Source organism: Protopterus annectens, chromosome 10.part0, assembly GCF_019279795.1.
Source record: "Protopterus annectens isolate FY-2018-M chromosome 10.part0, PAN1.0, whole genome shotgun sequence".
Taxonomy (NCBI): domain Eukaryota; kingdom Metazoa; phylum Chordata; order Ceratodontiformes; family Protopteridae; genus Protopterus; species Protopterus annectens.
Window position 1 is genome coordinate 1,696,865,211 of NC_056744.1, and position 16,549 is coordinate 1,696,881,759.

At 41.8% G+C, this 16,549-nt stretch overlaps 1 protein-coding gene across 1 annotated transcript in view; it reads right to left on the reverse strand.

Annotated features, from left to right (window-relative positions):
- Positions 1-1,563: 1,563 nt before the first annotated feature.
- The window catches only part of LOC122813919 (zinc finger protein 773-like), a 109,335-nt gene continuing 94,349 nt past the window's right edge, over positions 1,564-16,549 (reverse strand). Inside the window, exon 6 of the mRNA XM_044086463.1 lies at positions 1,564-2,465. Coding sequence (XP_043942398.1) covers positions 1,633-2,465 — 833 coding nt within the window. The 3' untranslated portion in view covers positions 1,564-1,632. The remainder of the gene's footprint in view (positions 2,466-16,549) is intronic.

Below are 16,549 nucleotides of genomic sequence, written 5' to 3' on the forward strand. Positions count from 1 at the left end.
GCATGAAGCATCTTTCTTTTAATGTCTAATCTAACATGTTTTGGGGCCAATCAATCATCCAAAACTGTAAGTTAGGACAGGAAGAGTAAATTGGTTTATAGCTTGGATTTTGTTCCTAGACCTCAATGCTGTTTTTAGGATTAATTTAAGTCTTCTAAAGTATTACTAAGTTTTACTCACATTTGTTCATGTTTTATTGCTGATCCTTCATCAATTCACAAGTATGTATATGCTCCCTCTTGCTCAAGTTCTTCTATATCACATTCTTGTCCCAAACTGACGTTTTCCTAGTGTTACAGTTTCCTGCTTTAAAGGTTGCTTTTGCACATTTATCAAGGCCAAATGACATTCTAATATCATCTGAAAAAGTTTTAACCTGCAGCTGTTCTTTCAGTTCCGCGTCTGATGAGCTGTACAGTTTTAAATCATAGATAAAGAGAAAATGAGAAGCCTTTAGACTTTGTTGTTTTCTAGGAGCCACATTATAGCCATGGCCTAAGCTGTTAAGTTGACAGCTTAGTGGGTTAAGGGCAAGACAGAATAGTAATAGTGACACAGTTACCCTGAAATATCCACCTTTGAATTTTTATCCCTGGGATAGTAATTTGTCCTTTATCATGATTTAATTGCAAAGTAGTCTGCCATTGTTTCATGGCCACTGTAACATAGTCTCTCAGTGCAGGATGTGGGATACTATCAGATTTTTTTGTAGTCAATCCATGCCATACTTAGATTCTTCCCCTTTTTACAGTTCTCCACTATGACTTTAACATTCGATAATCCTTTGTTCCGTATGACTTACATTTATTTCCCTATTGTTCTACTGCCATAATTGAATTTTGTTCTAGAGGACTATAAACTCTGTCAGCATCAATTTCCATGTATAGTTTATACGTCGTCGGTAGGCAAGTTATTGGTCTATAATTTATGGGGTAGCTTGCAGGTTCATTCTTAAGTAGGAGCATTGTTTTACCTATTATTAGCCAGGTTGGTGTTTGTTCAGGATGTGCATATAGTCTTCATGCAAAGATGTTAATACTTTTAACCAAAAGTTAGGTACTGCATCTGGACCTGGTGTTTTCCAATTTGAAACAAAGTTAAGAAAAGCCTCTATCTCTCTGGTTGTTACTTCATCCCATTTCATCTCTTGTACCTTTAAACTTCTTATTCTTTCTTTTACTTCTTTTATCCATTTAGCACCTTTATTGTGTTCCACAGGACCTTCATAGATACTTCTCAGAAATGCATCTATTTCTTCTATTTTTGGCATTCTTTCAATTCCTTTTACCTTATTTACCAATTCTCTATAAAACATGTTTGGGTCATCACTAAATTCCTTATTTTTCCTTTATATTTATCTATGTATCTTCTAAGTTTTTCCACCTGTGCCGAGTTTTTAGTTTATATATAAAAGTGCATGATAGATCCTGGTCTGTTCTAATTCTGCATACTGCTTTTATCACAGCTATATTTCTTAGAATTTTTGTTGATCTATTCCCTCTTCTATATTCTTCTAACAGTGACACTTCTTGTCTTAATTGCTTTATATTTTTCTCTGTTCAATACTTCCATGATGGTATTGGATTTCTCCCCTTCCTTCACCTCACTACCCTGTGCTCTTGTGGTAGAACTTTATCCTATGTGAGTCCTTTCATGTCTTACTACAACACTCCTGTGTCTGAAAAACCTATTGCATTTAGCACATTTATATGGTCTCTCCCCAGTGTGAATCCTTCTATGTATTGCTAAATTCCCCCTTCGTCTGAAACACTTATTGCAATCAGGACATTTATATGGTTTCTCCCCACTATGAACTGACAGATGCATTCTAAGGTTACTAGTTGTTGTGAAACCCTTACTGCATTCAGGACATTTATATGGTTTCTCCCCACTGTGAGTCCTTTCATGTTGTACTAGAACACTCCTTTGTATGAAACACTTATTGCATTCAGGACATTTATATGGTCTCTCCCCAGTGTGAATCTTTTCATGTATTACTAGACCCCCTTTTTGCCTGAAACACTTACTGCATTCAGGGCATCTATACGGTCTCTCCCCACTGTGAACTGACAGATGAATTCTAAGGGTACGAGACGTTGTGAAACCCTTACTGCATTCAGCACATTTATATGGTTTCTCTGCCATGTGAGTCCTTTCATGTATTATTAGAATCCCCTTTTTTCTGAAACACTTATTACATTCAGGACATTTATATGGTTTCTTTTCTTTGTGAGCTCTCCGGTGTACTAATGAATTTTGCTGTACTATAGAACTTGGGTCACATTCAGACTTCACGTTGCAGGTGTATCCTGGATGAAGCTGTGCTACAGGTTTAACAGGATGCTTGCAGGGGCCCTTCACAGTTTGAGCAGAGTGCTGCAGGTTCTCTGTAGGATAATGTAATATAGATACTCCAAGTGATGGCTGCTGACTCCGGGAAATGCTCCATTCTCTGCTCCCATTGCCTACAAACAGATTAATTATTAGTTCTGTATCACAATGATGAAATAAACATTTCATTTTACTCACAACAGCACACATGCAGTTTTATCCATTTTAAAATATTATAAATGTATTTCACATTTTTACAGTTATCATTTTCTGCTGCTATTAACATGAAAAAAAAGGAAAAACAATTCAATTCAATATTTTTGAGAAATTAGTCTTCAACTAACAGCTTTAAGAAGTACAAAAACAGTACAGAACAAAATAATTTACAAAATATCAATAGTTTTGAATATATAACATATCAATCGTCATACCTACAGGAATACAGTCCAGTTGTGTACATTTACTATAAATGCAGATGTTAGAGTGTATTCACTGTTGCAGTCATCACATTTGGATTATCTACCTGCAGGTAGGCCTCAGCTGGCCTGAATACCAGCGTCTTGGGATTCCTGCATCAGATGCTTTCTCTTCTTCCATGAAGTCAGGTCGTCAGGGGTATAAAACAAGAAGACGATGCCATTAAATCAGTTTTTCTTGACTCAGATGTCAGGTGCCCCCACAATAGGGAGCAATTATATAGTGTGGAAGACCTCCAACAAAAAGCAAATGCACTTAGTGTAAGATATGCCAAACCAAAAAGGATAGGTGAAAGCAAAGACAATCAGAGGGCTGGAGGGAGGGTAACAGTGAATACACTCGAACATCTACATTTATGCTAAGTGTACTATGTTCTTCATGTTTCACTGTTGCAGTCATCACACCTGGGTTGATTCCCAAAGCTAAGGAGGGTTGAGGTAGATTAAAAAGCATTAGGGCTGGCAATCAGGCCCTGTAAGACTGCTGTGGCAAATCCAGCTCTGGATTTAGAAAAGATAGGCAAGTGGTAATGCTTGATGAAAGTGTGTACAGAGCTCCAGGTTGCAGCTTCCAGGATGTCGCTGGTAGGGACTCCTCTGAGAAATGCGGTAGATGTAGCCCTAGTGGAATGATTTCTTATCCCCTGTGGGGTAGGTTTTCCATGGTGCTTGTAGCAGAAATGGATGCAGTGTGCTATCCATTTGGAAATGGTTTGCTTTGAAAGGCTCTTCCCCTCTGCCCCTGCAGCAAAGCTGACTAGCAGCTGGTCATATTTTCTGAGAGGCTTAGTCCTGTACAAATAGAATCTAAGCTGTCTGTGCACATCCAAAGAATGCAGTATCCGTTCCCCTTTATTCTGAGGATTAGGGAAAAAAGTAGGCAAATGAATGGACTGGTTTAAAGCCACACTAGACACCACCTTGGGCATAAAAGATGGGTTAGTGCTGAGGGAAACCCTGTCTGCATGGAAGATAGTGAAGGGTTCCACTGCCATAAGGGCCTGCAGCTCAGACACTCTTCTTGCTGAAGTGATGGCTAGATGTAAAGCTGTTTTTCAAGAGAGGAATTTCAACTCTGCTGTAGCAGCTGGTTCAAAGGGGGGGGGGGGGTAAGTTTTTCTAATACAAATTTAAGGTCCCAGGCTGGAGTGGGAGCTCTCCTGGGGGTCTTAAATTTTTGGCCCCTCTAAGGAACTTCTTTACCAGAGGATGAGAGAAGAGGGGTGGCTCAGTGTTATAATGAGCTGAGATGGCTGCGGCATTAATCTTAATGGAAGAGAAGGATAGGCCCTTGTGAACCATTTCTGTTAAGTAATATAGTATATGGAGGTAAGCTGAGCACCGTTGTGCCCCATCCCCTGAGACTGGCTCCAGGAACAGTATCTTTTCCACTTTTCTGAATAGGATTTTCTAGTACTAGCCTCCTTGTCTCAAGAATGACATCCAGCACCTGCTTAGTGAGGGTTGTTAGAGGTGAGCTCAGGGGATTAGCCAGGCTGCAAGGATCAAGGTTTGAAGCTGAGGGTGCAGAATCTGGCCCACCTGCTGGGATAGCAGGGAAGGGGTCTGAGGCAGGTGCCATGTTTGTAGCACTGTCAGACTGCGCAAAAGTGGGTACCAGTGCTGGCATGGCCAGTCTGTTGCAATAAGGATTGTCCTTGGCTTGTCCTGTTTGATCTTTATTAGAACCTTCGAGAGGAGAGGCAGAGGGGGAAAGGCATAGACTGAGAGGCTTTCCCAGGTAAATGAAAGGGCATACCCTTTCCAAGCTCGACTGTGGGGAGTTCTGGTGCAGTATTTGTTCAATTGATAGTTCTGCATTGAAGCAAACAGGTCCACCTCTGGTGTCCTCCATCTGTTCCTCAAAAGCTTGAATATTTATATTTTGGGTTCCAGTTTTCATTCGTGTGGTTCCATGAGATTCTTGCTTAAGTTGTCTGCCAGTGAATTTAATTTGCCTGGCAGGAATTGAGCTTGTAGGTGCACTTGGTTGCTAAATGCTGTGTTCCACAGAGCCATGGCTAGTCTGCAGAGTGGGCAGGAATGGGTTCCCCCCTGCTTGTTTATAAGTACTACATAACTGTGGTGTTGTCTATCTTTACCAATAGTTGTCCTGGAAGAATAAGTTCTTTGAAGGCTGTCAGAGCATTCTGTACAGCTAACATTTCTTTTTGATTGATATGCAGGTGCATCTGCTTTGGGTTCCTTTTGCCCTGAATGCACTGCCCTGCCATGTGAGCCCCCCATGCATAGTCTGATGCTTCTGTTGTTAGGGTCTGGGCAGCAGGGGATAGAGTGAAAGAGAGTCCCTTGTTGTGGTTGCAGGCCTCTGCCCACCAAAGGAACTCTGCCCTTAGACAAGGAATGATAGGAATTGTTTCCAGGTCCTGAGAATGTTGACACCATAGACTTCTTAGATACCATTGAAGTTTCCTCATATGCAGTCTTGCATATGGAATTAACAGAATGCAAGAGGCCATGAACCCCAGAGCTTGCAGTATTTTCCTTGCAGAAGGCTGGGGTTTTGTGGCCAGTAGGTTGTCAAATAAATTTGTTTCTCTGGAGTGAGGAATGCCATCTGGGAAGTTGTGTTCAAGCTTGCTTCCAGGAATACAATCTGTTGGCAGGATACTAGGTGAGATTTCGTTTCGTTGATGGTGTACCCCAGTGAAGTTAGAAGTCTCTTTAGAAGGGTCTATATTAGATTAGCGAATGCTGATTGATCGACCTTATTTATGCGAATGTTCAAAATATCGAAGCAACAGAAACCCAAATTTTTTCCTATGTCCGTTTCTGTTGCTTCGGCATTTTCAGTGCTGTGGTGGAAAGTTACGGGTCAGATTCATAAGTGTGCCATTGTGTGGATGTGAGTGTTAGGGTGGGTTAGGCGAGTTAGGGCGCGGGTTAGATATGTGTGCGATTGTGTGGACGTGAGGGTTAGGGCTGGTTTAGGTGAGTTAGGGTTAGGGAGCGGGTGAGGTGAGTGTGCAATAGTGACGGACCTTAGGGTTAGGGTTTTGGTTAAGGTAAGTGGATAGTTAGTGATGTGTGCATAGTTTAGTGTAGGGTTAGGGGTCAGATTTTTAGGTGTATGTGTGTGGATTTCTGTTTGTTTGGTGTGCTTGTGCTGTGTGTATGTATTTTGGATCAGCAAATTTTTTCCCTAGGAAAAAAAATCGCTGATCTGACAGTTCGAGATTGTAAGCTTTTGCTTATATAAGGTCGATCAATCAGCGTTCGCTTTTATAAGCGTTCGCTGATCTAATATAGACCCTCTTTAGAAATGCCAGGTGTTGCAAATAGCAAGTCCTGACTTTCTGCCTGAATCAGGCAATTGTCCAAGTATGGGTAAATCTGAATACTTCTCTGCCTGCAAAATGCAATAACTGGAGCTAGGCACTTTGTGAATACCCTGGGTGCAGTAGATAAGCCAAAGGGAAGTGCAGGGAACTGAAAATGCAGGGAGCCTGCCCTGAAGTGTAGGTATTTCCTGCAAGATTCCCTTATAGGGATGTGCATGTAAGCTTCTTTTAAGTCTAGGGTTGCCAGCTAGGAAGCAACTGTTGAAGAGTTAGCATTTTGAATTTTGGAACCACTAGAAAGGTGTTGAGAATAGACAGATCCAGGATAGGACGCCAGGAGTTTTCTTTTCTGGGAACCAGGCACAGTCTTGAGTAAAAGCCTTGTCCCCCTTGTTCTGCTGGGACAGGTTAAATAGCCTTGATGCTGAGGAGAGAAAGTACTTGCTTTTGGGCCTCCACCCACTGGTTTGGGGGGAGGGCTGGCCATCCACTTATGGTTGTGAGCGAGTGGAAGTGGAATCTGTATCCTAGGTAAACAATATTTAAAACCCATTTGTCTTGGGTAATGAGTTCCCAGTTTTTTGCATGCAGGTTGAGTTTTCTTCCTAAAGGTGCAAGTAGTTGAGCAAGGCTTGGAGGAGTTAATGATACGTCATTGTGCAATTTTATCATAGGGGGTGGCTTACTACTCCCTGATTTGGACGTGGGAGCTCCCCACTGCTTAGATCTGTGCATAACCTGAGATTGAAGTCTTGGTGGTCTGCTGCCTCTGGGTTTGGACTGAGAAGGCCTGGAAGGGACTGGAAAGGACCAGTTCTTTGAAGGCCAATGCCTACTGAATCTAGGTGGCTGTACTTGTAAGAAATCTTTAACAGTTTGCATAGATTTAGCTTTTTTCTCCATCCTTTGAGGACTTCTTCTGCTTCATTGCCAAATAGGCACTCTTGGTTTAAGGTGCATTCAGTAAATTTGCTTTTACATGATATGGCAAGTTTTGTTCCTTAAGCCAAGCATGCCTTCTAAGTACAGACTCAGTGACAGCAGCCCTGCAAGATGCTTCTTAAGCATCAAAACCACACTGCGAAGCATGTTTACCAACTTGGTCAGCAGAATGCATTAACTTTCGTAAATCTTCCTGTTATGCGCAGTCAGGAATAAACATCATTTTCTGTTTAATTAGTCCCATAATATGCTGCTGATACTTTAACATATGGAACTGGCAATTTAAAGCCCTAATGGCCAGAGTAGCAGAGATGTATACCTTCTTACCCCATCTGTCTAAAGCCATGGAATCCCTGTTAGAAGGGGTAGGATTTTTTGCAGTAGTAGCATTAATGGCATTTGGTCTTTGGGAAATGGTCTCTGGATCCGCAGTAGGATTCTTGAAAAGGAATTTGTGAGAGTCCGGTACTCTATAGTACCCGTCAGGTTTCCTGGGAGCTGGAGAGAAAGTATCCGGGTTAAGGCTGGATTCCAAGAAAACATCATCTACAATCTCCAGAACAGGAGGGATAGCTAGAGGCCTGTGCTGAGGCAGGTATAAAAATTCCCCGAGTCTCTTTTTGGACTGAGAATAGTCCTGGCTTTCCCTGTGGGAATGCTCCCTAAGGGTATGCAAGGTTTCACCAAAAGAAAGATCTTCTGGAGGGGAAGCAGAGGGAATGGAATCCCCTGCATCAGAATACTCATAGGTAGATAAGGTATGTCCTGGTAGTCAGAAGGAACAGAGATATCAGATTCCTGATCAGAAGAATCTGAAGGAAAATCAGTACTAGGTCTCTTAGAAGGGGAAGGCTGGCTTCCCCTAATTAAGGTAATAAGGTCTTCAGCCATTCTAATCATTTGTTTTTGAGGCATGTGGTCCTGAGTATGCACTTTGGTCATTGGTTCTCTAGGCATAGTGCAAACTTTAGGTCTGAGGAATTCAATACTTTTGTCTTGAAACAAAGTCATCAGTTTAATCTGAGAATTAGTAGGCCTGAATACACCCTCAGAAGCCGGTGCCTGCACAGCAGCTCCGGACCCATCCAAGGTAAAGACATCCGCAGGTTCCATAGTCGAAGAAGCATCTCGCAATATGCCGAACTTCAAATGGGTCTCAGTAGAGGCCTGCGAATCTGTAGAAGTGGGTATCAAGGGCTGCAAAAGTGCCTCACTGAGTACCGGCGGACTGGCGACGAACTTAACGGTAGCATCGTTGGCAGTTTTGGACCTATGCGGTCTGTCTCGGTCTTTATCCTTACTTTTTTTCAGAATATCAGTAGCTAGATGGCTTAAAGAAGCCATTTCTGAGTACGGAGATCAAGAGCGAAGGTATTTAGCTACAAAAATAGCCCGACAATGAATAGTACTGACGTTAAACAAGACAGAAAACCAACAGCGGGGGATGTCGTGGTCTGGGCCTAAAGAGGTGATGCAGTAAGAATGAGAATCTCTAGGAGGTATTCGCTTTCCATATTAATTTTTTCTGACATTGGTTAGAACAAGAAAAAAGGATCCCCAATGGGCTACTTATCTTTTAGAAGACTTCAGGTCTGAAACTCGAAAATGAAAATTTCAGGAGTCTGGTGACCAACACTTACGAACTGCTTCTGTTTCGGGCATCGTATGGCATGAAAGACTGATGTAATGGCATTGGATGCTTGTTTTATACCCCTGATGACCTGGCGTCATGGAAGAAGCGACAGCATCCAACGCAGAAATCCCAAGACTCTGGTATTCAGGCCGGCTGAGGTCTACCTACAGGCAGATAACCCAAATGTGTTGACTGCAACAGTGAAACACGAAGAACATCTCTCCACTTTTCCTTACTAATATTTATTCAAGTCATACTGTAACCGACTCCCGTAACACTGTTTAATCTTTTGATGCAATCATATTTATTGTACAGCATTTAAATGCAACATTCTTCCATGGGTGGCTGAAAGTGGTCCTTTTGTATTAGCACTAGTTGACAAAGTTCAAAAAAAATAAACAAATAAAAAAGTAAACTGGCAAAATGTGACACATGATCAAATAAGAATAGAAGTGCAGAGCACATTGAAACTGAGTGCAACAATGTAAAAACTGGACTCTGCTTAATCTTTTGAATGACCCTGGGAATCAAGGGAATATGAGGGGAAAGTATACGGATACAGGCCTCTCAAATTCAGTTGTTCACTGCTCAGGTTTGACTATAAGGTACTCTGAAACACATTGCTTTTAGTTGTTTACTGAGATGTAAACAGATCTTATCAGGAATACCTCATTTGTTAGTAGTTTCTAGGAATGCACCTCTGTGTGGCAATCACTTATGTGAGTCTGCAGAAGTCCCACTCATCTCGCCTGTCATTGAGTTTTCCTGTGAGGGTATGTATGTAGCTGTTAGGAGAAACTTGTACCACATAGCTGATCCTAGGCCTGTGTATCTAAGCTACACAGATGGTAGGAGTGAGTTCCTCCATGTTAATGTCCAACATCACTGTGGTGTTGTCTACAACCACCTTCAAAGTCACCGACACAAAGAGTGTCTTCAGCACTCTCACAGCATAAATCACTACTAACATTTCTTTTATATTCATGTGCATATTTCTTTACTTAAGAGTTCCAAGTCTCCTGCACACTTAGGTCTAAGGTGAGAATACCCCAGGCTTTGTCCGATTTATCCATGGTTTGGGTCTGTTTGTGACCTGGTCATTTAAAGGTCATCCTTCTTTTCATCTGGTTCACCCACCAAACTAATTCCTATTCACACACAACAACACAATAGTTTATTTTTTAAGGGTTCTGACTACAGATCTCAGGAATTCCTTAGATGCCATTGTAATTCCCTCATGTGAAATCTGGCTAGAGGAGCCACATGGATAGTTGAAGTCGTGTGATCTAGAATCCCAAGAGTTTGTCTAGCAGTCTATTTTATTAAGGCTGTCACATTTTTGAAGAAGGAAATTACAGCCTCCATGTTCTAGGTTGGGAGAAGGGCCCTGCAAGAATTCTTGTCCTGTAGTACCCCCAGAAATAGTCTTCTGAACTGGTCTCAGACTGGACTTTAGGTGGTTGAGAGCAAAACATATGCTTTAAACTCTGCTTTTATGCATTTTGTAATCTAGCCTGCTTTGTAGCTTTTACTGGTACATTGTTTTAATTGTTACTATCACCTTGAATATAAAAATCAAGAGATTAAGCAATATATTAAAACTAGTGTAGAAAAGTGTCACCTTTCAAATCAGACAACTATGTTCATTTCCAATACCTTTCCACTACTGATGAGCAAAAAGAAGGGAAATGAAATCATGGCTACAGACCTGCAAGTAAGGGGTTAATGTGGTTTACTAATATCCCCACATGGATAAGTCCCATGTTTGCCACCAGTTTCATAGAGCATAACTACATTCAGTTACTTAAAAATAAAAACGCTGGGAGAAAATTCATACAGTTTATCATTTTGATCCTGATTAGGTGAAAAAAATTGGATAATGTTTTTTCTGCATATGAGAAAACCTTGAAGTATGGAAGAACATACAAGAAGGAGGGATCACACAGCCTAGACAGAATAATGCTAAAAGAACACTGACCCTTTTCACCCATAGGAAGAGATACTTAATTCTTAGTGATGAATACTTGGGGTCTTATTCCTCTTATACCACCCACGTTTAAATAATAATAATAATATTATTATTAATATGATTAATGTGCCATCTTGCTGACACTGCAAATAAGTGTTTTGGTGCTTTGTCTAAACTTACATATACAGACAGCTAGGTATACACACAGATACTGGGGAAAACATCCAAGGCTGGAAATGAAATTGCATTAAATAAAGCTGTGAAGTACAACACAGGTGTATATATATATATATATATATATATATATATATATATATATATATATATAGCACATCATTTGGAAAAAAAACAATATCTATTCTGAAAACAAAAAAATACACAAAGCAAGTAAAGAATGAAAACACACAAAGCTTTATATAATAGAGAGAAGGGACTTTATATAAACATGACGTTTAGTTTTGTAGGTATACGCTACGTAAGACAGCGAGTAGAAAATAATATTAACAGTACGAGTAAGTAACAAAGAGAAGAAAAAGTACGGCAAAGCAGTTTAGGTCTGTAAGGTATAAATAATAAATCTGTACATAGCTTTGTACAGAACATTAAAATGGAGCCATCTGGATAGGAGCGCTTTTTGTGGATAATGCTAGAACTTCTCAAAATGATCTAATGACCGTTATTCACTGATTATTATTGCTGAGTTCATATGCCATGTAGTAAGATCAGTAATTTCACTCTGATCATCAATACTATTCTTGTGTGTATTTTCCAACATGGAGCATGGGATAACACTATGGTACTATCATCTTCGGGATCCCTTGGTCAGGAGAGGACACCCCCTGCCTTTACATTTACATTGTAGGGGTTCCCCGTTTGTGGATTTATTTCTGTAAAGTGAGTACCTGCCTAACAAGTGAAGTTACTCAGATGTTAATACATTTTATAAAAGAGGATAAAAGGAAAATAACTACACTAAGAATAAGCAATCGATGGAAACAAACACTAAATATTATTTAGATGAGAGAAAAATTATATTTGCTAGTTGAATACACAGTTGTTTATCTGTTTCTGATATTTAGGCACTTTTACTTGTTCACAAACCATATTTACAGAAAGTGAGTGCTGGAACTGACAGACAAGGACAATTATAGAAATGAATCAATACTTGAGAGACTACATTTAAAATATATGCAGCAATTAATAATGAATATGCTATAAAACATTGTACAATAGATAATATATACTTTAATGATGTCCAGGGTACAGCAGTTGCAGGTTCTGTTGGTATTAGATGCAATAAATGAAGTGTTGGCTCCTTTTTCCTCCTTTTTAGGCCTTTCTACCTTGGCACTCTTGATGCTGTTATTTTTTGTATTTCTGTATTGCCTTTCTATATTTTGAATACTGTAGTTTGTTTTCTTTACCTTGTGTTTTGCTTGCATTCTGTTTTAACAGCATATTAAAACTTCAAAAGAGACCACAGCTCTCTCTGTTCTGAGTCAGGCAGAATTTTTCCCGTCCTCCCACCCATTTAAGTTGTCTTGTTATATACCACTGTCTTTCTAGTTGCCCGCCTCTTATGTTAATCTGACCATATATCTCATTTCTCTCTACTTTCACTGGCTTATGTGAGTAATCACAAAACCATCACTTTTGAAATCCCACCCCTTCAATTATTTAAATTTATTGGCCATCCTACAGTATTTCATAGTACCAAAATACAAAAGTAACCACCCCTTTCAGTCCATCTTGCTGTTTTAAAAATAGTAACTCTCCGCTAAACCTTAACTTTTTAAACAAGTAAAACTCAAGTTACCTACTTTCATATCTAACTTCTCTAGTGCACACTGCAGAGTGCATTCTTTTCAATCTTACCTTTAAGCATCCCTGTTACTAGCACTTTCTCTAATACCTAAAGAGATCATCTCTACTTGACTCCAAGTAGACTTTTCTCTATCTGTTAAACCTAGCACTTGCTCCTACAGTACTTATTACCTTGATACGGCACTCTTATAGATAGCACCCCAAAAAGGCAAACCCCATTTCTCGGTCACCCACGCCCCTGGAATCTCTTTTAAAGTTTTTGTCTAGTCCTTCTAGCATGTCGAGGGATCAGTTGCTAGTGTCCTCCCTGCTCAGCTGGTGAACCTGGGAATATTGAGGCAATGTTACAATTGCCTCATGTACACAGACAACCCTCTCCTCCTCCCACAAAACACAAATACATGCGAGAGATGCAACTATACGGCCAAACTGGAGGCTGAGCTCTCTCAACATAGGACTGGCAAGACCAGTCAGGAGGAGAAGGTTACCACACACACTATAGACCCAGTCTCACATAGTACCATCACAACCTCAAATCATACACATAAACACACAAAGACATACTCGGCGGCTCTGATCAAAAATCTACCAAAACAGCAGAGGCCACCAAAGCAGACACCCAAACAACCACCACCTCAGAACACAACACCTGCAACACATAGACCTCACAGTCAGAGTGTCAAACAGTCACAGCCCTTAAGGCCAAACACAATGCCAGACACACTAGTCATTGGTGACTCCATAGTCAGACACACTGACGCCCCGCTCACCAGACTGAGTAAGGAGAAGGTCACAGTAAGCTGCCTGTTGGGCTAGAATCCGCCACATAACGCAAGCACTCAGGTCTCTCAACAGCAGGTACAAATACGACTCAGTCATTGTCCACGCTGGTGTAAACGACCTGAGACGTACCTCCTTGGACTACATGAAAAGAGACATTGAGGAGCTCTCTGATTATGTAGCCCAGGCAGGTATGACCCTGACCTTGAGCAGTATCCTACCTTCACCAAGAATGATGCCACAATACAGAGATAAGATGATCAGCTTTAACAATTGGCTTAAACTCTGGTGTCATTCAAAGGGGATCCAATGTCTGTCTGCCTGGGATGACATGCTGGACAAGCCACGCTGCTTAAGGGACGGCTTGCACCTGTCACCCTGGGATTCCGGATATTGGCAAAGGCTCTTGCCACCCCATAGTGCCTTTTTAGGCAAGGCTCAAATTCTAAACCTACCACCCTAGAACAAAAAAGGAAAAACTAAGGGTAATGCTGCTCAATGCCAGAAGTCTAAATCTCAAAATGCACGCACTCGAGGCCCTTCTCAGTATGGAGAACATCGATGTCTGTGCAGTGACAGAAACCTGGTTCAAGGCTCCTGAGAGCACCCCAGCACTATCAGGTTTTACCTCTTATCATGCCCGCCCCAAAATCCGGACAATACCAAGAAAGGAGGGGGTATCCATATTCATCAAGGACACCCACACCTCAAGACTGGTGGCAACGCACGATGCATCGGAGACCATCCAGGTGCAATTAACCATAGGCAAGACTGCTCTGCAAATTGTAGCATGTTACAGGCCACCTCACAAACTCAGGAACCTCACATGGCCTTCCTGAAAACACTAGAGGGATAAATGTATCACCAAACACCATCATACTAGGTGACTTCAATTACCCTAATATAGACTGGGAACACTACTCAAGCCCAAACACCCTAGCCCAAAAGTTCCTGGAATTCATAAACTCAAATGCCATGGAACAACTAGTCACCATCCCCACAAGAGGAGAAAACATACTTGATCTCATCATCATGAAGATGGGAGCAGAATGTTCAACACCGAAGTATACCCCTCACTGGTGAGATCAGATCACAAACTAATCTCGCTGGAGGTCCTCATCCCACCCCACCTGAAATAAAAGACCACAGTAAAGAACTTCTCGAAAGCCGACTTCACACTTCTAAACACTAGTGTGGTCTCCTTTAAGGCCCCGAGCCGGGAAAACAGTACTCAAGCCGCTGAATCACTTACAAATGCCTTCTACCAGCACCTGCAGGACTGCATGGATAAGGCAATCCCAAGCAAAACAAAGACTCTTTGTACCAAAGTCAACCGCCCAGTCTGGTGGACCCCAGCCATAAACAAACTCTACAACAAAAGGAGGAAGCTACTACAAGATAGAGCAAAATTCTTAAAAGGTAAGACACCCTTGATCACTATAAGTAAAAACTAAGAGCTCTCATAAAATCATCCAAAGCAAATTTTGAGAGAAAATAGCTAAAGACTCAAAAGACAATCATAAGGCCTTCTTTAGCTATGTTAGAAACCTGGGAGGAAACTCCCAGATATGCTCAGAACTAGTTCAAAATGATGTGAAGATTACTGATCCTACAGACATTGCCAACATACTGGCTGACAGGTTCAGTGCAAACTTCTCCCCTCCCCCAAAAGGAGAGATATCTATACCAAGCGATTGCAGCCCCCAAACATCTCCAACGCCCAAGTGAGAACTGCTCTCTCCAAAGCAAAAACACAGCATCCATGGGACCTGATGGTGTCCCCGGCTGTGTGCTCCACGAACTCAATGAGGAATTAAACCCACAGCTAGGACAGCTGTTTAATCATAGTCTTACCTCTGGATACGCACTCCATGGAGTGGCGCACTGCAACTGTGGTCCCACTTCACAAAGGCGGTGCCTCCACCGACCCTGGAAATTACCGGCCCATTAGCTTGACAAGCCTTATCTGCAAAGCCATGAAGAGGATCATAATGGACCTCATAAATAAAGACATAGGGAATTTGCAGACTTTGGATCCATCCCAGTTTGGCTTTGTCAAAGGCAGATCATGCCTTCTAAACTTGGTTAACTTTTTCGAAACAGTCACCAAAGCCATTGATGAGGGAAAGGCAGTCCATACAGCCTACCTCGATCTGGCGAAGGCCTTTGATACAATACCCCACTCGGGTATCATTGTAAAACTCATCAGCTTAAATGTTAACCCATACATCACAAGATGGGTTGCAAACTGGCTGAGTTGCAGAACCCACAGGGTCAGAGTTGCTGGCGCCATGTCAGACTCAAAGCCTGTCACAAGTGGTGTACCACAGGGCTCAGTCCTGGGCCCACTCTTGTTTGGCATCTACTTTTCCAGTACAAGCAAACACAGGAGGGTTATGGCTGACAAAGTTTGCAGATGACTGCAAACTGGGCGCCATAGTAGAAAACACATCTGACACAGATATCCTTCAGAAGGGTCTCACAGAAACGGATAACTGGTGCCAGAGCCATGGCCTAAAGTTAAATGCCAAAAAATGCATAGTCATACCCTTCGGGAAAAACAAGGTTACCCCTAGCTACCAAATAGGTGGCAATCCACTGAGCACAGAAGAAGTTATCAGGGACCTGGGGACCCAGGTTGATAGTAGTCTGTCATTCGACACCCATGTAGCTAAAGCAGTTAGGAAGACCTTCTACATTGCCCACCTTATCATGAAGGGATTCTCATCTAGATCAAGGGATGTCATAGTCTCCCTATACTCATCACTCATCAGACCAATGATTGAGTACAATGCCCCATTCGGAATGTATCTGACCCGACACTTGCAGCAGCTGGAGAGGCCACAAAAGTTCCGCACCAAAATGATAAAGGGTCTCAAACATCTGTCCTATGCTGCCCGACTGAAAGAACTCCAGCTCTATTCAGTCGCACGCTTGCTCAGAGGTGACCTTTGCCTAACATACAAGGCCATGTCAGACCCAGATTTGATGAATATGCTTCACCTCAAAAAATCTAGATCCATCAGAGCCACAAGGGCGGGAGACTTAAACCTCGACACGGCTATTAATAGGACGTGCTGGAGGGATAGATTCATCACCCAAAGACTCCTATGCTGTGGAATAAAATCCCGGTATATGTGAGGCAGAGCACCTCGCTGGCCTTGTTCAAGAGAAATCTTGACCAATGGATGGGAGATCGCAGATATACCCCAGGGATTACCTCAGTGTCACTGCTCGACAGAGGCACAGCAAAATAATGGGAATAGTTCCCCATACTAAAGGGGTGGCGTAA